Source organism: Ilyonectria robusta (genome assembly GCF_021365365.1).
Source record: "Ilyonectria robusta strain PMI_751 chromosome Unknown BGZ61scaffold_2, whole genome shotgun sequence".
Classification (NCBI taxonomy): Eukaryota; Fungi; Ascomycota; class Sordariomycetes; order Hypocreales; family Nectriaceae; genus Ilyonectria; species Ilyonectria robusta.
The window spans coordinates 979161-1005949 of NW_025764436.1; the positions used below are offsets into that span (position 1 = coordinate 979161).

The following is a 26789-nucleotide window of genomic DNA, read 5'->3' on the forward strand; positions in this document are numbered from 1 at the left end:
GCTGCCTTTAAATTCCCAGCACCCTGCGATGCTTCTCTGGGGAGTCGCGGGGAGCAGCAGGTTGAACGGGAGATTCAACTACAGTATCAACCCCAGGAGCCTCTTCGGTAGTAGGTTCATAGCGACGCTTCACCGAACCATTGTTGTCGACAGATCGAACACCAACAATGCAAGTGAAGGCGGAAGTCTTGGCAGACTTCTTCCTTTTGCCTTGAATAGCAAGAGAGCCGCCCGAGCAGCAGCGAGCTTGGTACCACTGCCACCCTGAGGGGTGCCATTTAACTCCGCCGAAGCATCGCGGGGAGGCACAGGGTCGCCATGGCTGGGACCAAAAGACGAAGTGTTCGAGTCAGAGGGTTGTCTGGAAAGCGAATCGGAATGGCGTGGTAACTTCTGGAACCCCAATCGGCAAGGGGAATTCATCTCCCCCTTTTTTGCCTCCCCCCTGACTGTATTCATTCACTTCACTATTAGAACCTAGAGGATATGTTGACAGCTCGTCTAGAAACCCCGTGTTTTGTCTTCGGAGAGCATTGCAATTCACACACAGGAACAAATCCGTTCACCAAGCCTCAGTTTACTATATGCACCGAATTATGCATGCATCAATGCTCGCTTAGGCTAAAGTCCCTCGTTTGTTATTTTATTTAATAAGATGGACAATCCGGATGATGAAGAGGGATGAGTGCTAAGGATTGGTCTTATAATCATAATTTCCTGAGATATTTTTAGGTGTGCGAATACCCGCCTTGAGGATTGGGGGATGATACTCTTGTATGCAATTGCCGGATGCAAGTGTGCGAATAGCAATGTTCATGTGTATATGGTTGTTCGCTAACCACATAAAGGGGGCCAGTCACCTCCATTTGCGAAAGCTTCCCGTTGGGCAGCTGTGAAAGATGCTGTCGCCACTGCCACGGTGTGGCGACTCGTCGCGCAGAGAATGGGAGAAAATGAACAGTGATATCATGCAATAGCCAGACTCCAGTCTAGGATATGTATGTTAAGGTTGAGGTTCACCCTTGCCGTGGTGGCGGGGGAAGTATAATTTTGTTTAAGACATTATAGATTAAAACACCGAAGTAGTTGGAAACGATAGGGGTAACCATTTAGCGCTACCACCAATACCGTATACCAGTATACCAGAAAATACAGTGGCTTATGCACACTTACCTTTGCTTTCAATTTAACTCTTCTGCCTATAACCAACCTTGTTAACCATAGAGAATAACCTTTCTACCTGTGGACCCTAAATCCACGTTGCCATGAGCGATGGACACATTATGCCTGCCGCTCCATGAACCTTGGGTGAAGGTAATTGATGTGGCAAGAGAGCAGTGTGGTCTTTGTGTGCTTTGATCAGAATCCTAATGGCATCCTTAGCCTTACACTTACTAGATTGTCGATCTTTTCATCAGCTCATGGTCATTTTATTCAAGCCGACGCCGGACGAACCCCTGGTGCATTAGTAGAGTTCAAGCACTAACTATTTCCCGATTGGGAGAACTGCGTCCCGCGTAACATTGGTAAGCGGGCGATGCAAGTGATGAAGCGTAAGTTCATGATTGCCTTAGCACAGTGGCGAGTACGACTGGATTAAGGTTGGAGGCTGGATGTTGAAGATGAAAAAGACGACCAAGAAGATGAAAGTATACAAAATGCATCGCTGTCAGCGTCTTATTCGCCAGTCGGGTTTTGTTGACTTGTTGGCCAATCTCGCGGACGTGTAATGGTTCGGCAGAGACCGTGCCTCGTAGGGGATGCCAGTGTTGGGGCGTACGTCGATTGCCCTCGATGCTCTGATTTTCTGACATGGCTGAGCAAGCCCCTGACTGCAGATACATGGGAATGGGACCAGGCACGCGTGGTGCGTTGCCATTGATTATGGGCGCCCTTGATTATTCCCGGCATTTTGGATAAGATGGGATTGTGTACTACGCGAGCGAGATTTACGGTGATTGAACATGGGGCTAGGTTAGAGTACCATTTTCTCACGCGTATCAGATAGAAAAGAGGGGATGAGGGTTAGAGCTGCCGATTGCGGAATGCTGCGTTATGAGAATGAATGAGGTCAGAGAAAGCGAGACCGAGTGCGGATGTACGATGTACGATGCACGGAGAACGGAGAACGGAGAACGGGGTACGGCGATGTGAATAATACCTCGGTATTAACGGGAAACACAACTAGAGATGACCCCTGCCGCGGCCATGTCACGATTACCAAGATCAGAAAGCGGCACTGAACTATCAGCACGAGCATGGGCACGGGGCATCGGGATCGGCTGAGGAGTTGTGAATCGTATCCGGGACTGTGTTTCGGTGCTGTGCTACTGAAGGCTCCTTTTGGCTGGCGGGAAAACGAGAAACGAGAAAACGGACGATCATCTGAGCTGGGATTATTTGAGCAAGTCATCAGTCACAGCGAAAGAGGGGACCCTGCAGGACGACTCCACCAAAAAGAAGCCAGAAGCCAGAAGCCTGCGGCATGACGGAAGAGAAGGCCACCCAAGCGTCCCAAGAGCGCCTCAGAGCGCCCCAAAAGGACCCAGGCCCACCCAGAATGCGGCACTAGGGTGGTTCCCAGTGGAGGGGGATGCCCTAGAGGGGATGTCGAGGGCATGACTAGCAAGACGGCCTAGGCGAATGCAAGTCGCCATGATGGGGGATGGTCTGGTGGGTAGATACTGTGAGGATGGGGGGAGTTTGAGGCCTTGGGGCTTTGGGGGGGGGGGGGGGCGTCTTTGGGGGATTTGGGAGGCTTTGGGAAACAACACACACGCAGGAACGAGGCGCATATTCGTTCTTCGTACCCCCTCAGAAACCCATTCTCAGGCAGGGCGCATAGAACAGGGCTGGCTGGCGAGAGACACCATGACAGCCACGGGGGCGGCGAGTGGCGTCCCTGTTGCCGGGCTGGGACTGGACTGGGCGGCGCAATTTGAGAAATCACATGAAAGAAAAAGGATCAAGTTCCACGAATCCAGGGATTCAGGGATGCACGAGTCCACTCGGGGGCTGGCGGCCTTTGGTTGGCTGGCGGCGCGCCTTGGCCGGACCAGGTCAGTCCCGCCGTGTCGCATTTGCAGGGCATTTGCAGGGCATTTGCTTTGCATTGCAGGCATTTGCGGACTCAGAAAGACACGGGCAAATAGCGCCAGAGCTCCCCGTTGGCTGGGGTTTCTTTTCTGGGTAGGTAGGAGGAGGAGGAGTGCCTAACTTGGGCAAGGTAGAGGTAGTTACGGAGCAGCAGCTGGAGGAGCAGCTGGAGCGATGAGTGACGTATCTGTGTTAGGTGCTGTATCGGTCTTCAGCCAGCAGCATCCGCATATGAGCATCACGAGGCACCGCAGTCTCATCCTATTGCACAACCTTTTAGCCTAGAATCAAGGTCTCCAGGTCTCCAAGGTCCCAAGCCTCACACAACCATCTCCCGCGCCTCTTCCGTTTCCTCTTTCTCCCTGTCTCACTCTCTGAAGCTTGCCTGCCTGCCTGCCTGTCTACCTCTACCCCGCCACTCACCTCACGCAACTCGCCTCCTCCTCCCCCCTCTCGGATCGCCCGAGTACATCTGTGCCTCGTCTACCTAAGGTAGACATCATCACCAAACTCTCTTCCCATCTTCCTCACTCAACTCCGCTCCTCCCCGCACCAGCCTGTCCGTCCGCCTCTTCTGCCCCTGGGCTTAAAGCGCCTTCTCTCCACAACTTTACGCTTCCAACTCTCGAGCCCATCTCTGCCTCTCTTCTGCCCCGAACAACAAGATTCCTGCGACATTCCTGTCCAGCCTCCCCTACCCCCCCCCCCCCATTCACCATTCACCGAGCCTCCCGCCGTCGCCTGCACCGAGCGCGCACCTGTTTGCGCAGCCCACGCAGGCGGCAAACCGCCCAAAACAGCCCCAGCTGCTGCACGGCTGCATCCTGGAACTATCCGAGTAACGGAGCTCGTGCCGGCGCCCACTGGGCCACACACCCACGCACCACCAAAACCAAGTACACGCACATTTGTCTATACTACCCCCCGGCTCCCCCGGCCACCCTCGTCACCCAGCTTCACTCCAGAAATTACCTGGGACCTCCTTCATCTTTTCTTTGTCTGAGAAAACCAATCCTCTTCGTCTGCGCCAGCTGCCGTCGTCGTTGCTGCTGCTGTTGCTGCCATCATGGGCGGCACTCCGGCCTACATCTTTGTCGTCAGGTTGGTGTGGACCCTCATTGCGACGATGCACCTCGGTCGCATCGCATCACATTCCATCGCCTGCCCTCACATGGCATCGCACCACCAGACACGGCTCAGCTAACTTTGTTCCAGACACGGCAATCGCCTCGACGCCGCCGACAAGAAGTGGCATCTCTCCTCTCCCACTCCCTACGACCCTCCTCTGACCTACGGCGGATTCCTCCAGTCGCGACAGGTCGGCAACCAGATCGCCAGCATCCTCGAGCAGGCCAAGATCGAATATGAAGCTTCTCGCAGCGGCACCAAAAAGCGGAGGCGCTTCAAGGTCGTCATCCACAGCTCGCCCTTTCTCCGATGCGTCCAGACCTCTGTTGGAATCAGCTCCGGCCTCGCCCAGACTCCCCCTGAGTCGCCCCATCAGCCCTCTGACGTCCTCGTTTCCGCGTCCAGCGCCACATCAACGCCCGACCAGTTCAAGTCAGCCGTTCTGCGGCTAGACTCCTTCCTGGGAGAATGGCTTTCGCCCGAATACTTCGAAATGATAACCCCACCGCCTGGTGCTGCTCTCATGATGGGTAGCGCAAAGGCCGACCTGCTGAGACGGGAAGACTACAGCACCTTGACGACCACCTCTCCCTCGACCACCCACACCCAAGCGCACCGATCCGCTTCTGGCTCCTTGTGGAATGGCTCTCCCAGCGCAAGCCCTTCTATCCGTGCGATGCAAGCGCCTCCCTCCGTATCATCGGACAAGGACAGTTCCGGCTCAGCACCTGCCTCGGCCATGGCCGCGGCGCTGTCTGGGCAGCTCACAGGGCAAGTCGGAGGACGAGTTGATAAAAAGAAGGGCTATGCTGCTCCTATACCGGAATACGCCATCTCGGGCTCCCGCAAAATCCCCGAGGGCTTCGTGGCACATGCGCGCGACGAGTGCGTGGTTGTGGATTATCAATGGGACTCGATGAGGCCTCCCCTGGATTTCGGAGATGGTGGTCAATTCGGCGAGGAATGGACATCGATGCACAAGCGTTTTCGCAGGGGCCTAAATAAAATGGTGGATTGGTATTCCACCACTGAGGCTCCTTCGGAAATGGTGACCAGGGGCATGCAGAACGGCCATGATGATCATTCCGCATCTGCAGACGACGAAGAGGTAGAAAATGTGGTCATCATCGTGTCGCACGGCGCAGGTTGCAATGCCTTGATTGGCGCCATCACGCACCAGCCAGTTCTTATGGATGTTGGAATCGCCTCAATTACCATGGCCATTCGGAAGTCGGATGTCAAGTATGACGATCTACTTGCCGGCTCTCCAATCGAGGATACTGCATCGGACCCCCATGTCTCACCCCATCTGTTATATGACATTCGGCTATCCGCGAGCACCGATCACCTACGATCAACATCCTCCACCCCAGTGTCCGCTCGATCAACTTCTACGGATGCCTTCCCAGCACCTGCAAGCAGTCGTGGTCGCGCCCCAAGCATCGGCAATACTACTGGCGCCGTCATCGGTTCATTCGTGTACACATCAGAGCCCCTGTTATGTAACGGAAGCCGCAGTACGTCTGCGAGTGCGGCTCTAGGGACGTCAATACGCCGAAACTCGGGTTCTCAACGCCCTTCACCGCGGTCGGCCTTACTTGGAACGGGCGGGGCCGGGCCGAGGAGTATTTCACCCGGAATAAACAGCCCCTCCTTTGGGTTATGGGCACCTGCGCCGTCTTCTCTAAGACTGATGGATGATGGCGGTGGTGATGACGATGAAGAGAGGGACGACTTTGATTCTCTGTTGCCGGATTTCGACCAGACCCGGTTCAAGACGGTGGGCCAGGAGAACAAGGGAATCGTCCCGGTCTCCGCTTCGGCACCAGCCTTGATGGAACCCGACCCCCCAGCCCCGGAATTCCTCATGTCCAAGTCGTTTCCATTGTCCATTTTGTCGACGGAGCTGCCGCCTCCTGCAGTTCCTACGTTCAGCATGTTCTCAGTCTCATCAACCATGGGAGACTCGACCCCCAAGGGCAAACCAAGAGGGCCTGTTCTCTCTGCTCCCATTAGGATCAAGACCAATGTGGAGTTTGACAAGTCCCCCCCCGAGCTCTCCATGACACAGCTCGGAGACGGCCTGGGCGGGCTCTGGGGTCTCCCTATGCCTCCTGGCGAGGCCGAGCGGCTCCGCGATTTGAGCTTCTCTAAGAGACGATGGACGACTACCGAGCGTGCGTAATCTGAACCACATTGCTCACGATACAGCGATCACGCTGGCGGGGGATGATCTAGGATCCCCAATCCAATGGAGACATTGGAACCAGAAACATCCCTTCTCACCTTGTTACTTCTAGCGCGCGTTGCTTCACACTGGGTCGTATTGTTTTAATCCACGACAGACAGGTCTGTCCATCTACTACTACTCATGGCATCGGCGAAAGGGGCAAGGGTCATCATTGAAACAGAAAATTGGAATGAATATGCGAATAGTTGGGTCAATACTCATCAACACAGGGGGAAACGGTTACTGTATGCTTTGGTGTTATTTTGGGGGCGCAGCAAAGGGAATGAAATGATATCCTCCTGTACTTGAGACTTGATACCCACTCCGGATAGGAGAGTGGAAACGGGCAAAGAGAAAGGGGAAGGACCAAAGGAAGATTGTCCAATATATGTGGTTAAATTTGACCGCGCATGTAGTCTATGCTTTAATCTCGCTCTCAAAGTCTTCTTTGAAATCTTCTATGGGATATATATTGTAAAAAAAGAAACATGCATGAATTGTGCGACTTCTAGGGGCGTGTCATTCAGATACGCTCGTGTATAGTACGGCCAGCAGGAACGCCATTGTCATGAACCATTCCACTTCCAACTCGAATCCTTACAGCTAGCATCTAGCCACCGACGGGCACCTCCAATTGAGACTGAGAAACTTTTGCGGGTCTTTATATGGTCGTAGAGAATTGTTTTCTTCACATTGGTTGCCTTGATGCTCTTAGTTGAACACCTTGTTCATAGCCTGGTGAGCCAGCTCGACACCGAGGAAGGTGGCGGCATTGGCGGGCACAGCACGGGCTAGAGCAGGACCGAAGCCAGGGAAGAAGGCCTTGTAGCCACCCTTGCCGTAGAGCTCGCGGACGACACCACCAATGGATACGTTGCCCTCGGCGGTCTGCAGACGTGACTTGACGGTGTCGATGGGGAAGACGGGGATCCACATGGCAACACCAGCGGCGGCACCGGCGCAGGTAATGGCTCCAAGGCTGATCTGGCCGCTGGGCTTGCCGGTGGCCGGGTCGAGGGGAGTGAGGGAGCGCTTGATGTATTCGTAGGCGGCGAAGTAGGCGGCAGAGCCAGGTCCGTCACGGGCGAGGGTGGCGGTGCTACCGCGGAAGACGGAGCGCAAACCACCCTCACGGTAGAGCTGGCGGGCGACGTCGAGGGCGCCGGAGTACTTGGGCTTCTCGCCGGGGGCGAGCTGCTTCTGGCCCTGGACCTGGAGGATGACCTTGATGCGTTCGAAGGGAGCGGTGATGGCGGTCATGGGGATGGCGGAGAGGAAACCGGCAGTCGAGATCTGGGCAATTGTGAGGCCCTCGGCGGGCACTTCGGAGACGCCGCGAACGATTTGCTTTCCGAGATCATAACCCCAGAAGGAGACGGCGACTAGAGGGACGGTCAGCTTGCGAACTTGGGGGAGGGGCAAGGTGGGACATACACATGGGAGTAACACCAACAAGCGGCGCGCTCACACCGGCGTAGAGGCCTCGTCGCAGACCATCGCGGGCGATACTCTTGCGGACAACATCGACAGCGGACGAGTAGACACCGCGCTCGGCGGTCTGGAGGCGGACCTTGACGAGATCAAAGGGGTGGCCGACGACGACGGCGCAAATGCCACCGAAGCCGCCAGCGGCGAGGGCGCGGACCTGCTGAGCGAGGGCGGACGTGGGCGCCTTGGATTCCTCCTTGGGCTGCTTCGAGACGAGCGGGAGGTTCTCGACGACGGGCGCGAGAACCGCGTCGGGGGAGTCGGCGGCAGACATTGTGGTGGTGATGAGGGACGGAGGGGAAGAGAGAAGCAGAGGGAGGACAAGGAGAGACAACTAGAGGGACGGGACGAGGTTATGAAGAGTGTGGAGACCCGACCCTGGGGAATGCGGAGGGTGGCGGCGGAGAGTGTGGGGGGTGAATTCGGCCGAGGGGAGGGCGAGAGAATCGATATCGGCAGTTCAACCACAACTATCGCAGCGCCGGTTTGCAGTTATGTCGGAGAATCGCCGTGAAACGGAGGAGACAGAAAGAAAAACCGCGCGGAAAAGTAAAAAAGATATGCGCCCCAACAAAGCCAACGTCAGAATCTCAGCTGATACGTCACTAGCCAGCTGATGGACGGTTTGCGACAGCCCAGTGCGACGGTGACTTTTGCGACGGGCTTGATTCGTCCAACCAGCGGTCGCGTTCGTCTAGGTCCGTGCCTCAACAGAGATCGATTCTGTAATGTGTGCGTCAAGTTATTGCAAGATTCGTAACGTTACTCGTAGGGGAAGAGGGAGAAATAGAGGACCAAGAAAGATACAATCAGGGGGCCAGCGGCACGAGGAGCTGACGGGCAGCAGCACATATACATGCACCTACCTCCTTACACCAAAATGAGCAACATCCGATGGGAAAGCGATATCCCCGGCAGGTACCTTGGTTGCCGCTACGTACCTCCGGGCCCCGGCCCGCCGCGCTGAAGTGTCCTGCGGCCCTGCCCTCTCTTTGCCTCGGCTTCGGCTGGCGGGGGGATCCGCTTTCTCCTCGTCCCTCCACCAAGCCCCAGGCGCATCACCGACCGACCGAGGCCGATTTTACAGCGACGGGTCCGTCGTTGATATGTCAAAGGAAACCTGTCCAATGGCCGTCTGGCCTCCACTCCAGACGCCTCCCTTTTTCTTGGTTTGTGCCTCTCCCCGCTGGCTTGTGCGCGCCGTGGGGGAAAAAACGCTGGGACCATATCGTGGGGTCGAGCTTCCACTTGAGGACGAAGCCCGAGAAGACTCCGGCGGGGGAGGGAGGAGAATACTCTGCGGGTTGAAATTCCATTAAACCCATCCGTCCACGATGCAACCTGGATTTTTCATAGGGTCCCGTCTGGCAACACGGGTGCGGCGGCCGGGCAGACGGATCTGGCCGGGTGCCGGAGACCGGAGGCTCGGGAGTTGGATGGCTACTGTGCAAGACGTTGGATGCGCATCCATATCGAGACGCTACATGTCACTCTCCGCTGTCACCAGTTGCCTTTTCTACGTCTTGTCTTCTTCGGGACACATACCATCCCATCTTGAGCCACACAGTACGGCATCAGGGCTGAAGGAAGGGTACCATCGGCCGTTGTGCCATGTTGTTGCCTGCAGGCATCCCGCAGGATCTGATTGCAGATCTAGCCATGATGACAAGCGGCCCGAATTCACCTTCGCGGTGTCCTAACCCATTAAGCCGACCTAGGTATGCACTTACTGTTGCGGCTCTGTCCCATGACCAATTAACCAACCCAGCGCTTCCTCCGCCTCTAATTCTCAAATGTCTCTGACCCTTGATCAAAGGACCCACACCAGCTTGCTCCGTCTCACTAACATCGTCACAATCACATGTAAAATAATCGCAGCATGTGGATGAGCATGGTTCGAGGACCCTCTATGATTCCGTATGCACTGTCCTCCAAATCTACTTACACAGAAAGCCTCCATGCAATAGTAACATAGTCATATACATGTGGTACACAAAACAACGTGGGCTTATCGCCTCCACGATGCTCCCCTCTCCGTCCCCTGTCATATACCCGCTACACCACGTAGCCCTCCCATGTATCAATCCAAGACCCCGACCACGATGCCCGCTTTCCAAGAAGCCCCCCATCGTTACCGTATATCCTAATTCTCCTGCGCTTTTGCGAAGGCAGCGCAAACTGTACTCGTCGCCCCAACGTCTTAGTCCCCAACTCGAAGTCAACCCTCCCCTTCGCCGAAAGTAGTAACAGCCTCCTCCTCTAGAATGCCTTGACCGCTGCCAGTGATGTTGGTGTCGGTGCTGGTGTCGACCCCCCTCGCCTGACACACCAGCAGGTCATGTCTCCCTCTCTTTCTACCTGAACAAGCACATCCATGCCCTCGTTGGAAAAATAACTGCGCACTCGATCCCTCACATCCTCTAGGGCCGCCCCGCGTGCTGCCACTACGTGTACAACACCAAGCAGCTTGCCTCCAGTGGCACTCGCGCTGTGATCGTCTCGCCAGAACTTGGGTGTCGCATAGCCCACAACTCCTCGCTGGTTGAGAATTCCGCCCAATATATTTCGCAAATTGTATTCCGTATCCTCAGGGATGCTCAGCAAAAGGCGCTTCGCTGACGAATAGACCAGGGGTTTGGACGAGAGGAAGATGAGAACGGCTATCAAGCACGATGCCAAAGGATCCCATCCGGCCCATCCCCAGAAATGTGTCAGCACGGTGGACACAATGACGGAAACACTACCGAGGGTGTCTGCTAGGATATGGAGGTAAATGCCGTGCATGTTTTCGTTATCATGGCCATGGCTGTGTCCGCAGCCTCCTTGCGGGGGAGGGGAAGAAAGGTCGTGTGAATGGCCATGCGAGTGGTCATGCGAATGGTCGTGACTATGCGAGTGGCCGTGGTCGTGATCGTGTCCTCCATGGTGGTGGTGGCCGAATGCCATCATTCCAACCATGTTCACTACTAGGCCAAGCGTGCTAACAACGAAGAGTTCGCCAAGACGCTTTGTCTCTTTTCCTTCCCACAAACGTTCAAAAGCCTCAAACGCAATCTCCAAACTAAGCAACCTTGAGCAGTGAGTTAGCATCTTTTCCACTCCCATTGCCTGGGACGCAACCTACATGAGGAGAATACCGTTGGCGAATCCACTCAACGTCTCAATCTTGCCAAAGCCGTACGGAAATCGTTGGCTCCGGGGCCACTTGCTCAGTACCGCAGCCAACAAGCCTACCATTAACGCCACGCAGTCGAAGAACATGTGAATGCTGTCACTGAGAAGGCCGAGCGAGTCCGTAACATAACCATAAAAGGCTTGGACTGTCATGAAAGAGAAATTAAGTCTGGATGAAATTATTAGGTTAGCAATGGAATAATAGCAACAATTGACTATAACATACGTCATAAAATAGAATATTCGCCTCGAATCCTTCTCGATCATGATTGCGTGGAGAATCGGGAAGCGAGCGGTGTAGGGAAGCAGCATCCTGGTAACGAGTGATCTATTGGCATTATTCTCGTGGGAGTCCGCGTGCGCATGGACATGGCCATGATGATGATCGTGGGAATGATCGTGAGCATGGTCGTGGCTATGGCTGTGATCATGATCATGGTCGTGCTTGTCGGGCGGCGAATACGGCATTGTCGCCGTCTCGGGACCCGGGGTTATTACACTCTTGCCTCCCGGCGTCTTTTCTTGTGTCCAGCCATCCAGAGTGTTGAGCGCCGGTGGAGGCTGCTTCTCTCGGCTGAGTAACATGCTCGAGTTCGACAAGTGGGAGCGCGTGTGACGGCGAGTGTGCCCACCACGACGGGCTGGGTTTGGAAGCCCATATCCGCCGTCGTGGCTATGGTCGTGGCTATGGTCGTGATCGTGATCGTGGTCATGTTCGTGGTCATGCTCGTGGACTTGTTCGAGATCGTGGGTATGCCCATGGTCGTGGGAATCAACATCCAGTCGCGATGAGATGCTGCCGTTCGACATGGTCGTTCTCAAAGCGTTGATTGACGGCTGTGAGTTGGCTCGCGTGTGCGAATGCATGTGGTTTTGGTGGGCATGGGGTAAAGCAGAAGAAGGAAGGGCGTATGAGGAGGCCATGGTGGCCTTGGGTCGAGGTTGAGGGTCGTCCGTCTGGCCGCAAACGGTTTGATGGACACAGGTCGGTGGGTTTATCGGCGCAAAAGTCGAGGAAGCGGGAGTCCCAGAGCGTCCCCGCAAGCCAATCGCAACGTCATCAGCTGATGAGACAACCAAATATCTTGAGTGACGCGTCCCGCGATTCCGTGTCCGCGGTGAAAGACGAGATGAAGAGAGGTCGTGGGACGTGGTACTTTATTGGAAGGCGGCGGTGCGAGCGGGAGTAGGTGGTGGCCTGGGCGGCGGCCGAGAAACAGGAGAGATGGGGAAGGTGGCAGCACGTGGAGCTGGGACGGTCAACCCAAAGCAGAAGCGATCTTCGGGACGGACTGCGCAGGCGATCAGGGCAAGCGCGGAGAAACGCCTTGATAAGAAAACTTTGGACGCGTCTCGCTGTGAAACAAAGCAGATCTGAGATGCGATTGCGAGAGGAGAACGATCAAGGCGAGAAACGGATGGATCGAGGTGCTCATCATCATTCCTGTCGTCCCGGAACCTCCTCCAGTAGCTCCTCCACTGGATCCTCCTCCTCCTATTCCCAAAGCATGGATCATAGCCACTGATGGTCCTGACGGCCCCCCTGCATGCGGCCTGCCAGCCCGCTAAACTTTAGTGCTCCTAGCGCCCCTGGTGCGCCGTAGCACCCCGCGGTACTGGCTGGTGTGGCTGGTGTGGGTGCATGCCAAGGTGCAGGTCGCGGCGGAGGGCTCTCAACGCCGCCTGCACGCGCAAGCCAATGGGCCCGGTGGCTAAATCGCCCAATCGACGCTGTCAGTCGGGGCACTGGGGATAGCCGTCCACCCTCCAGCGGGGGTCGGCCTGGGATTCTGGGGCGCCCATCCCTGGCACCCATCAATCTCTAATCTCCCGTGACGGAAGGTTGGGTGGCTGTCTGGCTGTGATCCAGGTCAGCTGTGTTTCAATGGGACGGTTCCTGGCCACGGATTAGGTAGGTCGGTCAGTGCGTCCAGCGGCATCGTATACCTGGAACTAGCTCCGGATAGGCTGCTGGCGCTTCAACGGTCCCTGCAGCAAACTCACAGCACGGGCTCTGCGGCCGACCTCAGCGATGCTCCCGAGCTGCCACCCGTCTGGGAAGGTCAATAACCACATATCGCGCGCATCTGATTAGGCCGTGCAGCTATCGTGTCGCGTGCAGCATCGTTTGACTACTCCGTACGTATTGCATCGGGTTGCTGGTGCGGCTCGGGGCCTTTTTCTCGATTCTTCCCTCTTCCGAGTACACATGCAACTGAGGAGTGGTGCGTGTGTGCGCCCGCGTGTGGGACCTCGTGCGCAAGGACACCTAATATCAGATTCATAACCCATCCCACTTCACCAACACCGCAGCCATCACAGTGTCTGACTGCTGTCGACAGCACACGACTGCCCCAGACAAGCATGACGCCCGCATTCATCCTCTCTGTGGTCGCGGGCGGCCTCAGCGTTATCGCGCTCGCCTACGGCCTAAAGGGTTTGGTCTGGGTCTTCCGCTGGCTCGCTACCTTCAACCCAACTCGCTATCATCCAGCCGAAAAGCCTGAGGATGAACACATCCAGATCCTCGTGGTGGGCGATGTCGGCCGCAGCCCTCGCATGCAGTACCATGCGATGAGTGTTGCCAAGCATGGGAGAAACGTCGATATTGTTGGCTACAAGGGTCAGCTCTCAGTTTCCAACTGCTTGGCGCGATGCTAACATGTAGTAGAGACGGCCAGACATCCGGATCTCATTGGAAACCCTCGAGCCACCATGTATGCGCTCCCACCGCAGCCCGAGGTGCTCCAGTGGGGGACTCTACCCTTCTTCCTTAACATTCCCTGCAAAGTTATTTGGCAGTTCTGGGGTCTGTTCTCCACGTTGATGTATTCTGCACCGCCAGCCCAATGGATCATCATACAGGTGAGGCTCATTACTCTCCCCTGAGTCTGAACACCGAGTTTGACAAAATAACTATAGAACCCCCCCTCCATCCCTACCTTCCACGTTGTGCTCCTCGTCTCCCTCATCCGGGGCAGCAAGCTCGTCGTAGACTGGCACAACTATGGATATACCATCCTAGCCACCCAGAGCAAGTGGTATAAGCCTCTTGTTCCTATCTACAGGTGGTATGAGACCTTCTTTGGGAGGTTCCTCGGCAATGCCAACCTTTCAGTCACCGACGCCATGGCCCGCCAGCTCAAGCAGAAGCCATTCAATGTCAAGAACCCCGTCTACACGCTGCACGATCGACCAGCCGAGGTATTCCAGCCTGTCACAGCGGAGGACCGAAAAGCATTTCTGTCTCGGCTTCCAGAGACAAAGGCCGACGCCAAGAACATCATGGATGGAACGGTGCGCCTGATTGTCAGCAGCACTTCGTGGACAAAAGACGAGGACTTTGGCCTACTGCTGGATGCCCTAGTATCATATGCCAATTCCTCTTCAGACGCGGCCACTGTCGACAACACACCGACTCCAATTCTTGCCATTATTACCGGAAAGGGTCCCCAAAAGGAGCACTATCTGGAGCAAATCAAGAAGCTTCAAGTCGAGGGCAAACTCCCGGGTATTCGAGTCATCACTGCCTGGCTCTCCACCCGAGATTACGCCTCGTTGCTTGCCTGTGCCGATCTTGGCGTCTCTCTGCACAAGTCTAGCTCAGGAGTTGACCTTCCCATGAAGGTTGTGGACATGTTTGGCGCTGGCCTTCCCGTCGCAGCATACTCGGCTTTCGAAAGTTTCGGAGAGCTGATCAAAGACGGTCAAAACGGTTGTGGGTTCGAAACCTCATCCGAATTGACAGCCATACTCAAGAGGCTACTGGGCGTGACGGGACAGGATGAGTTGGCCCGGTTGAAGCACGGCGCCGTCCAAGAGGGATCACTACGATGGGACGAGGAGTGGGATCGAGTAGTGGGAAAAGTCATTGGAGTTGTGGATCAGTAAGTAATTAATCAAAGCCATCAAAATGGAACATTCGAGGTATACATGCCACCCATCGTCTCTCTTTGAGAACCTTGAGAGAACCGCCGCTTGCACAATGTTGATGAATACGAAACACGCAATAGTTCCAAGACGCCATGCGAATGCTATATCCTCGGCGCCAATCTCTTGATACGAGCCAACAGCCAACGCCCACACAGTGACCTACCCTGCCCTCTTTCCCAGGAAGACATTAATCCTCTCCCAAGCTCTCCCTCACGCACTTCCGGCACCGCCTCCGGAAGTCTTTGTGTTTTCCCTCGCGCTCCTCGCGCAACATCCGCGCGGCCTCGACATTGGCGGGGCTCTCGTCATTGGGGCTATGAAACAGGCTGATGGTGCTGAGCAGGATGGTCTCGGGGGTTTGGACGGGAGTCCAGCGCTCGGAAGCGGCCTCGTAGCCGTACTCGTCCTCCTCGGGCGGATGTAGGATCGATATGCACAACTTGCCGCTCTCGTAGATGTTGGGGTGGAACGGGATCGGGTCTTGGAAGGTGAGCGAGGGAGGCATGTGTGGGTAGCTGGGCGGGAAGACGAGGCGAGCACGGAAGTTGCCTCCTGGAGAGAAGAGTTAGACCTTGGCCATGTGGGTTTATTTGCAGAGGATCATGGGGCCGCACCACCGTAGTATTTGCAGTCGTCATTGATCATGAGCATCACCTCCCACTCAAAAATGTTGTTGTCGTTGACGAGCCCGCACGAGATGCCGGGGATGTCCTTGCCCATCTGCATCTCCTTGAGCTGTCGCTTCAACAGCGACGCGGCTGGGGCGGAACTCGCGGCCATGGCGAGGGCACGGAATCCGACGATCGGAGGCAGCAGACGCAGACCTAGCTCGCACTCGCGGGTTGGGGAGGGAAGCGGACAGAGATTTCGAGGTGTGCGTGTGCGCGAGTGTGTGCGGCCTGGCTTTTGTAAGGACTCGCCGAGGTCGTAGAGGTGGGCTGCTAGCTTGCTGCTGCAGCGTGGTGGTGGTCCTCATGGTGGACCGAGTCTACAGATTACAGGCGGGGCGCGCACTTGGAGGGCCGCCCCGCCACTCATGATGGTTGGGGATGACGGGTTGGCTCCCCGGAACAGAAGCAGACGCAGCACCACCACCACGGCGAACAAACAGGATGCCGTCGTGCAGCCATGGCCGGGATACGTAGTGGCTTGCCATGTGCCGAGGCTGCAGATTGAGCCTGCGCCAGTTGCCTTCGATCCACTGCTTCGGGCTGCCAGGGATCTCTCTCATGGTGAATGGGTGGTGTCCAGCTACACCGACCTTTGTGCAGCACGCGAACATGTCCTCGCCGGCCCGGTTGGACGAAGCAGTGCCGTTATATCGCAGGCGTCGCTATAGACCCTCAACATATCAATTCGCACAATCATATTACATCGCCACGTTGAAATAAGGGTATCATAGGTTTTGCCCAACATTCCGTCCGTTTGTCCGTCCGTCGTCTCGGCCCTCACTTCTTTGAAGTACCAAACCCGGTGAAACCCATCTGTGCCATCATGTCGTCCTCCTCATGCTCGCCCTCAATTCGCAGGTCTTCTCCATACTCCGTCTTGACCTTGGCTGCCTCCTCTTGCTTCGCACGCCGCTTCTCCATTTCGTCCCTGCGCTTCTGCCGTCGCTCTTCCGCCTCCTTCTCCTGTTCTTCCTCTCGCATCTGCAGCCGATCGTGGAGGCTCGTGGCCTTCTCCTTCTCGAGGTCGTCCCGTCGTTGGATGTAGTATTCGATTCGTTCGTGGACCTCGGCTGCCGTCGCTCGCTTCACCTCCGATGTCTGGCCCGTGTTGATCAGATGCTGGGGCGTGTTCAGATGCTCCACGTATTGGATGTTGTCCTTGAAGGTCAAATCGCAAGGCTCGCAGTAGAAACCGGCACTGCGTCCGCGCTTTCCGACGCCTGCGCCAGCAGGAATGAGCTGCGTCTTTCCGACCTGCGCGGTAAGGTCGATGATGTTGCGCCTTGCTGATGTGTATGTCTCGTTCCCGGTCATCGGCTTGTGGTATTTCTTGCCGGCAAGCTTGGCTTCATAGCGAGCCTTGCCTTCCTCCTTCTCCTTCGCCTCGCGCTCCTTGGCCTTGGCGGCATATTCGTCGAGGTCCCAGGTTTTCCGAAAGTCGGTATCGCCGGCGGGCGCGCCATAGGCACCGCCCTTCTTTGAGTCGGCCATTGTGGTTGTGGAATTGAGGATGCAAGGTGAACACGGTCGGTCGCGTCCAATGCGAAAAAGTCGGGATTGCCATGGCACCCAGGCTCATCGACAGGGGTACTTGACATGACGTTGTAGGTGCGGAACGCTAAAAGTACCCCGCCGCGGGGCATCTTTTTCTCAACTGACTGCGACTCGAATTTTCAACCCGCGATCTCATACCGATACGCGACACCGGCAACATGTTGTATTTAGTGGGCCTTGGACTCTCCGACGAGACGGATATTACCGTCAAGGGACTTGAGGTGGCCAAGAATGCCTCCAGGGTCTACCTCGAGGCCTACACCAGCATCCTGCTCGTGAACCAGTCCGTCCTGGTACGGAGAACTCGGCCTCTGCTAGAGAGCTAATATTGACGATGAATAGGAAGCTTACTATGGCCGATCTATAATAGTGGCCGACCGTGAGATGGTTGAGTCTAATAGTGACGAGATTCTTCGAAATGCTCAGAACGAGGACGTAGCGTTCCTTGTTGTGGGAGATCCCTTTGGGTATGTTCAGGACAATCGGGCCTCAACCTTTCAGTGCTAATTTTGCGGCAGTGCGACTACCCATACCGATCTGGTTTTGCGAGCCCGAGAACTCGAGATCCCCGTCCGAACCGTGCCTAACGCATCCATCATGTCCGGCATCGGTGCCTGTGGCTTGCAGCTCTACAACTTTGGACAAACAGTGTCCATGGTCTTCTTCACAGACTCGTGGAAGCCCGCATCTTTCTACGACCGGATAAAGGAGAATCGCACTATCGGCCTACACACACTGGTTCTGGTGGACATCAAAGTCAAGGAGCAGAGCCTAGAGAACCTTGCCCGAGGAAGGCTGATTTACGAGCCGCCTCGTTACATGACCGTGGGTCAATGCGCTCAGCAAATGCTGGAGATTGAGGACGAGCGTAAGGAGGGTGTTTATGGCAAGGACAGCTTAGCCATCGGTGCTGCTCGGGTAGGAGGTAAGACAGAGAAGTTTATTGCTGGTACTCTAGAGGAGTTGTGCTCCACCGATGAGGAGCTTGGCCCACCTCTACACAGCTTGGTTTTGCTCGGTCGAAGGGCTCACGAGTTGGAGCACGACTATGTGCGGCACTTTGCAGTAGACAAGGAGAAGTGGGACAGAATCTGGAAGGCCGAATATGGGCTGCAGCTATAGGCTTCGGTTGGCATACTCATGTTGTCATTCATCAAATTCCTATAATATACAACAAGCCCTAATCAAACGGTCAACACAGCTTGGGTATTGCGCCAGGTTTGAACATCGACCTCTGATATTTCTCGCAGCCTGTTGACCTCGGCGGGCTTGCCCGTGACGGCGCTCGTGGCGATCTCGGCGGCACGGCTGAATATGTTCTTGGCCGTCAACATGTACGTCGCAGATACCATCCTAACCAAAATCATTCCAATGCGGGGGTCGTTCTCGGAGCCATCATGTTTCCCATCTCCCAAATCACCGACCCAGGCTTTCAATGTCGGTGTGTAATGCTTTGACACCAAATTACGGTCTGTTTTGATGGTTGCAGTCCCTGCAATGGACGCCCACTCGCCCGAGGCATTGACGAAGGATATGTTGACATGGGGGTCGGCAGCGAGGTCGTCCGTCTTGCCAGACTCGGTATTAGTGTGGAAGAGAAGGTCGATTCCGTCGGTCTCCTATTTCAAGTCAGACACTCCCTCGTCGTCGTAGCAGTGGGTGGAGAGATGATGAAGGACTCACTGTAGCAGCCAGTGCCATGCATCGAGAAACGAGGTTGCCCGAGGAAGAACCTCGAGTGGTCATCATGCTGAACTTGCACTTGTTGATAAATTCAACCAAGTCATCAACCTTGGTCTTGAGGCCGACCTCATCTTTGTTCGCCTTCTTATAAGGATCGGCGGGAGCATCCCCTGTAGAAGTGTTGGAGAACGACATACCGTGAATGTTAGGAAGTAGTGGTCAATTCCCTACAGATGAATTAGAGGATTCGGGTCTGAAATTGAACCGCCACGATTGCTTTATATTCACAGGACTTAATTCATCTTCGCTTACCCCTCTAAATAATATGCAATGCCGTCGTCACTCATTTCATCATAGACAGACAATTGTTGATGCAGGGAGTTCTATCATGACGTCAGAAAGATGCCCACCCATCGAGCACGTTTGTTTACCTCCCAGAGCGGCAAATCCTATAGCGCCAGGCTAATGACACTCAATTCTTATTAAGGATCGGCCAGGGAAATAAACAAGCTCAAGGGGTAGGCAAACGACAGGTGCAACAAAGAAGAATCGGACGGTACCTCGTCTTAGGCGTAAATGAGTATCGTTGGAATAGAGGCGGATTAAATCATCAATGAATTGAAATCATTGGCTCGGATAAGTATCTCCCTCTACAGCTAGGGACATCATGCTGCAGTGCCGTGATAAATCGCCATTGTGACGCTGTAAATTGAAACGATTAATGCCGGAGGTTACTCGGGGTTTGTCGGACGACTTTGCTGCATGTGGCGCAAAGCACCAGGAATGGATTTGGTACGGAGTTCGGCAACCACCTCAGTTTAGCAGGAGCGATGGCATTCACCAAATTGATCACAGGTCATTCGCCCTTAACAGACAAACCAAGAGACAGGCCAGTGAACTAAGGAATGAAACTACGGAAGTAACTTTCCGGGGTCTCGATCCGGGCTCCGTAAGGTAGGTAGGTACCTACCTAGGCCATTGAAGACCAGGGCATTTGAGGCGACTTCCACCTTCCCTCCCCGCGTGCTTTTGCTGCAAGGCAGGCCCGGTTGGAGTCCAAGCTTCTCGCTGAGCTCATCAGGTCACACCAGATGGGCACCGGCTAAGACGACTCCACCAACCTTCGTACAACCTCTCCTCTTAACTCTGCAACTCAGGCACCTCGCCATAGACGATCATCAAGAGCGAATCCAGTTGCCCCCCGGGCGCCATTCAATTTATCCGTTGTGGTCCCCGTCTGCAATCGCCAAACGGGGCGTCAACCGTGTCAGCGCCCCCCGCAAACCGTCGCAAACACCGAGCGCAGCCCACTCAGTCCTCCCGGGTGATTGACTACAATTTGATTCACTGTCGGCAGCCCAGGCTGCGGCTTATTTATTCACCTGTCCCTCAGATCTTTCCATGTGAAACCCGCCATTTCCACCCCATTTTCCGGTTCTTCTCATTGTCCTTCATCTTCGGTCACTACAGCGATCGAGCAGCTGTCCGCTCTGCTCCTTCTCCACCCACCAGCTGGCAGCCAGCTGCCCAGTCTTATCTCCTGCCCAGGTTTGACGGCCACATCACCCCTCTGTTCAACCACTTTTGTCCTTTGTACTTCCACTTTACATCATCTCTCTTTTCAACGCAGTCACACAGCCTGCTGCAGAACATCACCTTTCCACACCACTTGTGATCTCCCTGATCCACGATGGCGGCAGCCAACGGCTCAGTGAGTAACGTGCCCAATATCTTGACCCTGCCGCAACTAACATCACCGCGCAGACTGTCTTCCCGTGGGAATGCCGAGACAAGGAGGACCAGGCAAAGATAGCCTACAACAGTCCCCTTCGTCGTGCCAACCAGTCCCTCACTGAGGAAAACATGAGACTCAAGCGAATCTTGCGTGACAATGGAATTTCCTGGTCCCCAGTGGCTCTGAATCACATCAAGCAACTGGACCCTACCGCCCGCAAAACTCGGTCTTCCATGACTGCCCAGGACATGGGCCATCCGTACCTCCCCATGGAGGTTCTCCTGCGGATTCTCAAGTTTGCCATGAAGAGCCAGCATCCCATCATAGATCCCATGTCGCCCATCACGTCCGAAAACCTGGCCGAGAAGGAGAAGGGCAGAGGTAATCAGATCGCCATTAACTTCCTGGCGACTTGCAAGGCCCTTCATGTCGAAGGAACCCGCTATCTTTGGGAATCCAACGACTTTACCTTCACCACCCCTCAGGCCGTGCGCAACTTTGCCGAACTGCCCTTCAAGTTTCGCCAGGGCATCACTCGTGTCACCTTTCGCATCATCGCCCGGTATTATGATGATTCACGCAACCGCAAGCATAAACTTGATCGTTGCTACCACTCCGACCTGAAGAAGGATCAACTACTCAAGGTTCACCTACGACCAACCGAGACGCCCCTTGTTCGCGGTGGTTTCCGATGCTACACTTGGAATCAGATTGTCGACTTCTTGGAGGGTCTTCGTGCACCGTATGATCCCAGCGTCAAAAACAAGAAGCAGCCTCGCCCTCGACTTTTGCCCTCCCTCACGTCGTTGCGACTTGATCTTGTCAACTTCTCTGACACCCTGCTGCCCTTTTCGGGATCGGAATTGCACGACATTGCATCCCACGAACTCGGATGCACCTTGAACGAACTCCAGATCACGGGAATGCCGTTTGATGATACAGGCATGAAGGCATCGGCCGAGTTGAGTGGGATGCTCAAGGACGAGGGGCTGTACCTCGATGGACCCGCTTCCTACATCGCCCAGTCCCGATCCCTCCAGCCCCTCTCTGGAAAGAAATGGTGTGCCAGAGTCATCCGCTCTTGGAAGGCTAAAGACAATGACAACGAGGACACGGACGATTCTGACACTCCCAACGGCCACTCGAGCCATAATCACGGCAGACTCGGGGCACTTCCCCCCGCTCCCAGGGAGGAGGGTCACCCTACCTCGAGCCGCGACGAGGGGACGGTCATCTGGAAGCGTGTTCCAAAGTCTCGTGACAACCCAGAGCGCGAATGGATTCAATTTTCTCGATTTAGTGGGTATGAGATGAATGATTTGGACTGGGATAGTGAAGAAGAAGGCATCTGCCCCTGCTGTGGAGAATCTCATCCAGGCTCGTCCTTCCTAGAATTTTTGCTCGACGAGGATATCGCTGACTGAAGATCAGTGTAATGTTCCAACACCAGGTGTTGTGAGAAAATTATGATGAGATGATGATGATGGCAATGATGCGAAGGTTCACGATTCATGTGTTTTGGTCATTGTATGCCTAGATACCCTTGCGAGCTAAAGAAATAATAAGGGCCTTCCTTGTAGGGACTTTCCCAAGTTTACGATTTACAATATTCTGCAGTTCACTTTTTGTTAATAGTGGCTCAATGTCACGTTAAGAAGGGCAAGCAATACACTCTTAATACCTCAAAATGGGAAGTTGACCAGATTCCTGCGCCAGGCTTTGTACAAAGTCGTGAGTAGAAAAGGCGAGCCACGTCATTACAATTGTGTCGCCAACGTGGCCAAAATGACTAGAAATTTGGATAAATAGCATGCATTATTTTAAGAGTACAAAATATTCAGCCAAGAAGTTATGTCAGTCAAGAGGCAAAAGAGTTGGTGATTTCAATGTGGTCGTGGTGTGGTACACGAAGCATCCCACGACGATGTTGTGTCACCTGACATCGCGATTCGCATTGACGCCTGCTCCTTCCCAAACGCGAAACCCGACAAAGGCATCTCAACCTCAACGAAGCTGACAGACCTACGTCGCTCTACCGACTCAACCTTTGCATCTCCCGACACGAGTAATCAACATCTACACTATCGGATTCGTCTTCCTCTCCATGGTTGTCGCCATCAGGCGCATGACCTCCCACATTCTTTCGCGCATGCGTTCAGGAGGTCTTCCAACCGCGCCAGCATCGAGCCGTCCGACCTCTTAATACCCCATCACCCGACCGAAATTTGCCATCGCATCGAAGTCAGGTGTTCAACAGGCGACCAGCACCTACCGCCCTCGCGGCCAATAACATTCAACATCTCTGTTTCCTCACCTACGATCGACAGCATGCCGCCGGGCTTTAAGGACAGAGGCGGCCGACTACAGGCTTTTGCGCGGAATAATTCCACCGGGAATAATGGCCGAGACACTAATGGAGGCCAGGCTCCGGTGCTCGACAATCGATTGGAACAACCTCAACCGGTGGCCCCCGTTCCGACACGGCAGGCGATACTCGAGGATATCCGGGCGCCTTCCCCAGTGAACCGCCGATACACAGCTCCACCCCGCGAAAGCAATGGTTTCGGTCAACCGCCCCTACGATCACCAAAACTTCATCCTATTTCGTCATCAAATAGCCAACCTCGAACCAACTCGAATGATCGTAATGGGGATCTCTTCTCCGGGTCACAACTCGGAGAGAGCTTCATGAACTCGGGTCTCACGACCCCTCAAAATGAGCCAGCAGAGCCAATTGAGCTTGGCCCGGAGCTGGCTCGGGACCTCAGGAAGAACATCCCGTCACATCATCTCCCAGATCGCAACCGTCCTTCCCGACCAGCGCATACTGGCACTGCGTTTGTGGTGGCAAACGACGGCTTCATGTCCGTGGTTGAGAGACCTCCTCGACACGATGTTGCCCACATGGATGACGGGTTCCGAGACAACGCAGCAAATGGTCGTCGAAAGCCTAATGGGTTCTACGAGAGTGACCAAATCCGCCCCAGCTCGCCACTAAGGCACGAATCAAAGCTTCCGATGCGCGAAGTCAGGATTAGAAGGTCTCACGCGGGTAAATCGGAAGCGTATGATGTCGATGGCCATGCAAGGAGCTCATCCCCTACTATCCAGCAATCACAATGGCAAACGCGATACAAGACGGACGATACACGTCGACCCACGACAGTGCACGGCCGAGACGATGATGTAGATTCGGTCGCACAGGAAGACGAACATCTGACTCCAAAACCCAAGAAACCAAAGCCTGTGGCCAAGAGAGTTCTGATGGAAAGCTCCATGCCAGCTATACCAATGACCCAGTATTCTCGAGAAAAGAAGCGACGTCGCCCGAGTCCTGAATATGACGACATGGCACTCACTTCAATGGCTTTTACGGATTTACAGAGGCAACCATTCGACTTTGATCCGTCCAAGGAAGAAGAGAAGCCGCTCAGCACCAACGCCGATAACCTAATTGCGAGGTTGGACCAATTCCGCCACCTTGGCGAGAAGGAACAACATGGCTTGTTCTCTGCCATGTCTGTGGACGATTGGGAGGCTTCTGGGGAATGGTTCGTGAGCGAATTTGCCGGGTTTGTGCAAGACTTGACCGAGGCGAGGAGAAACAAACGCCGGATCATCCAGGAGTTTGAATATGAAGCTGCCAGCCGCGAGGAGGCCGTGCGCCTTAAGACGGATACGATTGACCGAAAGCTGTCTAAGATGAAGCAGGATGGTCAGCGAGTAGTGGAGGACAAAAGGCTATAGGAGATGATGAGGGTGGTGGCAGCCCGTGTCACGATACGACTGTCATGACTGCATTTATGATGGACTTGGGACGTTGGTTTGCTTTGTATCAGGAGCGTAGCATCCGAAGGGCGTTTGGCGAGAACTAGGGCGATACCAAGTTCACCTACAACTAGGTAGGTAGGCACACAGAGCCGCTACGATAATTCACGATTTTGCTGCACGATAAACGGGGCTTCTGCTCGGCATGGTATCTTAATTAGTGGTATCCCAAGGTGTGTGCGTTAGATTCGTAAAGCTCAGATGCGTAGAACACGTTTCACTTTCCTGTCACGGCCCACGACCATTCTCAACTGATGACCTGGTCGGTTGGGGAGGACTCCTTTCCTCAGACCTTCGGTGTAGAGCTCATATGCGGGATAGTAGCCGTCGACAAACTTGACGACCTGCTGCGAGGTCATGCCGGCGTCTGGGTCACCGCGTTCCTCCCGGAGGTGGTCTTCCTGCTCGAGGCGCCAGCCGTAGACGTAGCCAAGGTCCTCGGCGTCGACCTGGATGAAGGCATCGAAGAGGTCGGTGAGGGTGTCGTACTCGGCGAGTTTCTCATTGACGAAGAGGAGGTGCTCAAGCTTGTGCTTCTGGAGGGTGTGGTTGGGCTTGGCCAGCCTGGCTTCGACGGCCTCGGGGGTTAATGGGCGGAAGCCAACGCACCAGCCCTCGAGGATGATGGCTTGGATCTTGGGTTGGCCGGGCTGGTTGACGGGCAGCCACTGGGATTCCGGAGAGCGTTCACCATTGCCAGCACATATGGCCTTGTCGTACTTGGGGAGCTTGGCGGGGTCGCCTTTTAGCAGGGCATTGAAGAAGGCGTTTGCAAGGGGCAAGTCATGGGTTCCTGGGGGTCGCGGTCAGATATGGTTGGTCTGATGGTGGGTGAGGCTCAATGATGCTCGGCTCCGCGCGGGCTCACGGCTCCCACGTGGGTTTCAGTTCATACCAGGTTCCCCGCGATGCTGGACAAGAGCGTTATCGGGGTGGGCCTCGGCCAAGGCGACCTGATCACGGCGGGTCAGGTAGAACTCGTCGATGCTGCAGACCAAGGTCGGGACGGCCTGCTCCTCGAGGGCGAGGCTCAGGGCGCGGACGAGGGTGGTCTTGCCGGCGCCCTGGACGCCATTGAGGCCAATGACGAAGGGGCGGTCGGGGGACTCTGCGCGATGGGCCTTGAGCTGGGCGAGGATGAAGGGGATGCAGATGGGGGTCTTGTCATCGACGAACTGAGGGGGCATTTTGAGAGAAGGATGGGAAGCCGATGAGGACTTGAGGACTCTAGTTTAGTCGGCTACGGCATAAGGGATTGGAGGAGGGGGGGGGCGTGTGTGCAGAAGCGGTGCGGGCGGTACGGGCTGCTGGAAGGCTGGAGGCTGCAGTGGTTGGTGGTGCCATGTCGAAGGCTCACGGGCGACGGCTTCTGGCACGACGCTGGAAGGCCGGCGGCACGGACGCCGGGAGACGGACGGGGCACGAGACGCTCAGAGACTGAAGGGACTGACCGTGTCCCGATTCGGCTTTGTGGGGGAAATTGTGGGGTATGGGATTTTGTGCCATGGGCCGCGGGAAAAGAGTCGGCAGCGGGTCACGGGTTATAGAGAGAGAGAGAGAGCGTGTTAGAGCTGGGTGCTGGGTGTTGGGTGTTGAATGCTGGACGCTCTGCCGTGTCGTTTGCCCGGGTGAGAAGCAGACGGAAATTTATGTTTACATACGGGAATGCAGATTACCCGACGGGATTGGTACTGGCCATGACGGGATGGTGGCAGCCATGAGCCATGATGGACAATGACCCCCATGAGAGCCTGGAGGGAGCTGGCTTTTACACAGTCTCGTTAGACTGTGTGCTTCAGCTGCTTCAAGAGACCAAACGCGCAAATACACAAACATGTGACACAACTACTAATCATCCAAGTACTTCTCATCCTGTGCTCATCCCGTGTCAGACTGGCCTCTCCGCATGACCTCATCTCCATCCATCTCCGTCGCTTTTTCCCTTACACGTTCCCCAAATCCCCGACTTTCGCGCCTTGCATGTGAAGCGGCCCGATGCCGAACGCGGCCTAGCGCGCCGTCTCTAGCGTACCCCTCGGTACCCGCACAACAAGCCGAGGCTCCCTTCACAAGATGGGTCGGGGCGTCAGCCAAGGTCCAAGGTTCAAAGGTCCAGGTCCCAGGTCCCAGGGCTCCTCTGGTTCAAAAGAGTTGCCGGCCCGTTGTGTTAAGAGCTGCATCGCATTTCCTCTCTCTCTCTCCTCCAAGCGTGTGCATTTCTCCATTATACCATCCTCCATCCATCCTCCATCCTCCATCCTTCCCCCCC

General features: G+C 55.2%; 11 protein-coding genes across 11 annotated transcripts; 5 read left to right on the plus strand and 6 right to left on the minus strand.

Annotated features, from left to right (window-relative positions):
* The first annotated feature begins 3801 nt into the window (after nt 1-3801).
* BGZ61DRAFT_409995 (uncharacterized protein) lies at nt 3802-6846 on the plus strand. Its single transcript, XM_046243233.1, has 2 exons — nt 3802-4197; nt 4312-6846. The coding sequence occupies exons 1-2, from the start codon at nt 4163-4165 to the stop codon at nt 6407-6409; spliced, it is 2133 nt and encodes a 710-aa protein (XP_046110471.1). The 5' UTR covers nt 3802-4162; the 3' UTR covers nt 6410-6846.
* A 319-nt stretch (nt 6847-7165) lies between these two features.
* BGZ61DRAFT_340676 (mitochondrial carrier domain-containing protein) lies at nt 7166-8216 on the minus strand (the record flags this gene model as incomplete). Its single annotated transcript, XM_046239330.1, has 2 exons — nt 7166-7836; nt 7889-8216. The coding sequence occupies 2 exons, from the start codon at nt 8214-8216 to the stop codon at nt 7166-7168; spliced, it is 999 nt and encodes a 332-aa protein (XP_046110472.1).
* A 1985-nt stretch (nt 8217-10201) lies between these two features.
* Nucleotides 10202-12040, minus strand: BGZ61DRAFT_341703 (cation efflux family-domain-containing protein; the record flags this gene model as incomplete). Its single annotated transcript, XM_046239440.1, has 3 exons — nt 10202-11012; nt 11067-11285; nt 11343-12040. The coding sequence occupies 3 exons, from the start codon at nt 12038-12040 to the stop codon at nt 10202-10204; spliced, it is 1728 nt and encodes a 575-aa protein (XP_046110473.1).
* Nucleotides 12041-13480: 1440 nt separating this feature from the next.
* On the plus strand, nt 13481-15007 carry BGZ61DRAFT_526731 (family 33 glycosyltransferase; the record flags this gene model as incomplete). The annotated part of the gene is made up of 3 exons (XM_046253003.1): nt 13481-13739; nt 13788-13981; nt 14039-15007. 3 exons carry the CDS (start codon nt 13481-13483, stop codon nt 15005-15007), a joined length of 1422 nt encoding a protein of 473 aa, XP_046110474.1.
* Nucleotides 15008-15044: 37 nt separating this feature from the next.
* Nucleotides 15045-16104, minus strand: BGZ61DRAFT_440702 (ubiquitin-conjugating enzyme/RWD-like protein). Its single transcript, XM_046244511.1, has 2 exons — nt 15664-16104; nt 15045-15601 (listed from the first exon to the last, which is right to left on the minus strand). Exons 1-2 carry the CDS (start codon nt 15827-15829, stop codon nt 15237-15239), a joined length of 531 nt encoding a protein of 176 aa, XP_046110475.1. The 5' UTR covers nt 15830-16104; the 3' UTR covers nt 15045-15236.
* Nucleotides 16105-16115: 11 nt separating this feature from the next.
* On the minus strand, nt 16116-17263 carry BGZ61DRAFT_440704 (putative C2H2 finger domain protein). Its single transcript, XM_046244512.1, has one exon. It carries the CDS (start codon nt 17209-17211, stop codon nt 16498-16500), a length of 714 nt encoding a protein of 237 aa, XP_046110476.1. The 5' UTR covers nt 17212-17263; the 3' UTR covers nt 16116-16497.
* Nucleotides 17264-17432: 169 nt separating this feature from the next.
* BGZ61DRAFT_340247 (tetrapyrrole methylase) lies at nt 17433-18396 on the plus strand (the record flags this gene model as incomplete). Its single annotated transcript, XM_046239293.1, has 3 exons — nt 17433-17567; nt 17617-17741; nt 17793-18396. The coding sequence occupies 3 exons, from the start codon at nt 17433-17435 to the stop codon at nt 18394-18396; spliced, it is 864 nt and encodes a 287-aa protein (XP_046110477.1).
* A 62-nt stretch (nt 18397-18458) lies between these two features.
* BGZ61DRAFT_340796 (uncharacterized protein) lies at nt 18459-19152 on the minus strand (the record flags this gene model as incomplete). The annotated part of the gene is made up of 2 exons (XM_046239342.1): nt 18459-18893; nt 18958-19152. 2 exons carry the CDS (start codon nt 19150-19152, stop codon nt 18459-18461), a joined length of 630 nt encoding a protein of 209 aa, XP_046110478.1.
* Nucleotides 19153-20647: 1495 nt separating this feature from the next.
* On the plus strand, nt 20648-22116 carry BGZ61DRAFT_526736 (uncharacterized protein; the record flags this gene model as incomplete). Its single annotated transcript, XM_046253004.1, has 2 exons — nt 20648-20668; nt 20722-22116. The coding sequence occupies 2 exons, from the start codon at nt 20648-20650 to the stop codon at nt 22114-22116; spliced, it is 1416 nt and encodes a 471-aa protein (XP_046110479.1).
* Nucleotides 22117-22626: 510 nt separating this feature from the next.
* BGZ61DRAFT_440715 (extracellular mutant protein 11-domain-containing protein) lies at nt 22627-24653 on the plus strand. Its single transcript, XM_046244513.1, has one exon. It carries the CDS (start codon nt 23021-23023, stop codon nt 24437-24439), a length of 1419 nt encoding a protein of 472 aa, XP_046110480.1. The 5' UTR covers nt 22627-23020; the 3' UTR covers nt 24440-24653.
* On the minus strand, nt 24654-25928 carry BGZ61DRAFT_440717 (P-loop containing nucleoside triphosphate hydrolase protein). The gene is made up of 2 exons (XM_046244514.1): nt 25416-25928; nt 24654-25313 (listed from the first exon to the last, which is right to left on the minus strand). The coding sequence occupies exons 1-2, from the start codon at nt 25705-25707 to the stop codon at nt 24718-24720; spliced, it is 888 nt and encodes a 295-aa protein (XP_046110481.1). The 5' UTR covers nt 25708-25928; the 3' UTR covers nt 24654-24717.
* Nucleotides 25929-26789: the final 861 nt, after the last annotated feature.

Coding starts and splice junctions, on each gene's coding strand:
- BGZ61DRAFT_409995 (XM_046243233.1), top strand. CDS start 4,163: ATGGGCGGCACTCCGGCCTACATCTTTGTCGTCAG. Junction 4,198..4,311: donor GCCTACATCTTTGTCGTCAG/GTTGGTGTGGAC, acceptor ACTTTGTTCCAG/ACACGGCAATCGCCTCGACG.
- BGZ61DRAFT_440702 (XM_046244511.1), bottom strand. CDS start 15,829: ATGGCCGCGAGTTCCGCCCCAGCCGCGTCGCTGTTGAAGCGACAGCTC. Junction 15,602..15,663: donor CGACTGCAAATACTACGGTG/GTGCGGCCCCAT, acceptor TCTTCTCTCCAG/GAGGCAACTTCCGTGCTCGC.
- BGZ61DRAFT_440704 (XM_046244512.1), bottom strand. CDS start 17,211: ATGGCCGACTCAAAGAAGGGCGGTGCCTATGGCGCGCCCGCCGGCGAT.
- BGZ61DRAFT_440715 (XM_046244513.1), top strand. CDS start 23,021: ATGCCGCCGGGCTTTAAGGACAGAGGCGGCCGACTACAGGCTTTTGCG.
- BGZ61DRAFT_440717 (XM_046244514.1), bottom strand. CDS start 25,707: ATGCCCCCTCAGTTCGTCGATGACAAGACCCCCATCTGCATCCCCTTC. Junction 25,314..25,415: donor CCAGCATCGCGGGGAACCTG/GTATGAACTGAA, acceptor CGCGACCCCCAG/GAACCCATGACTTGCCCCTT.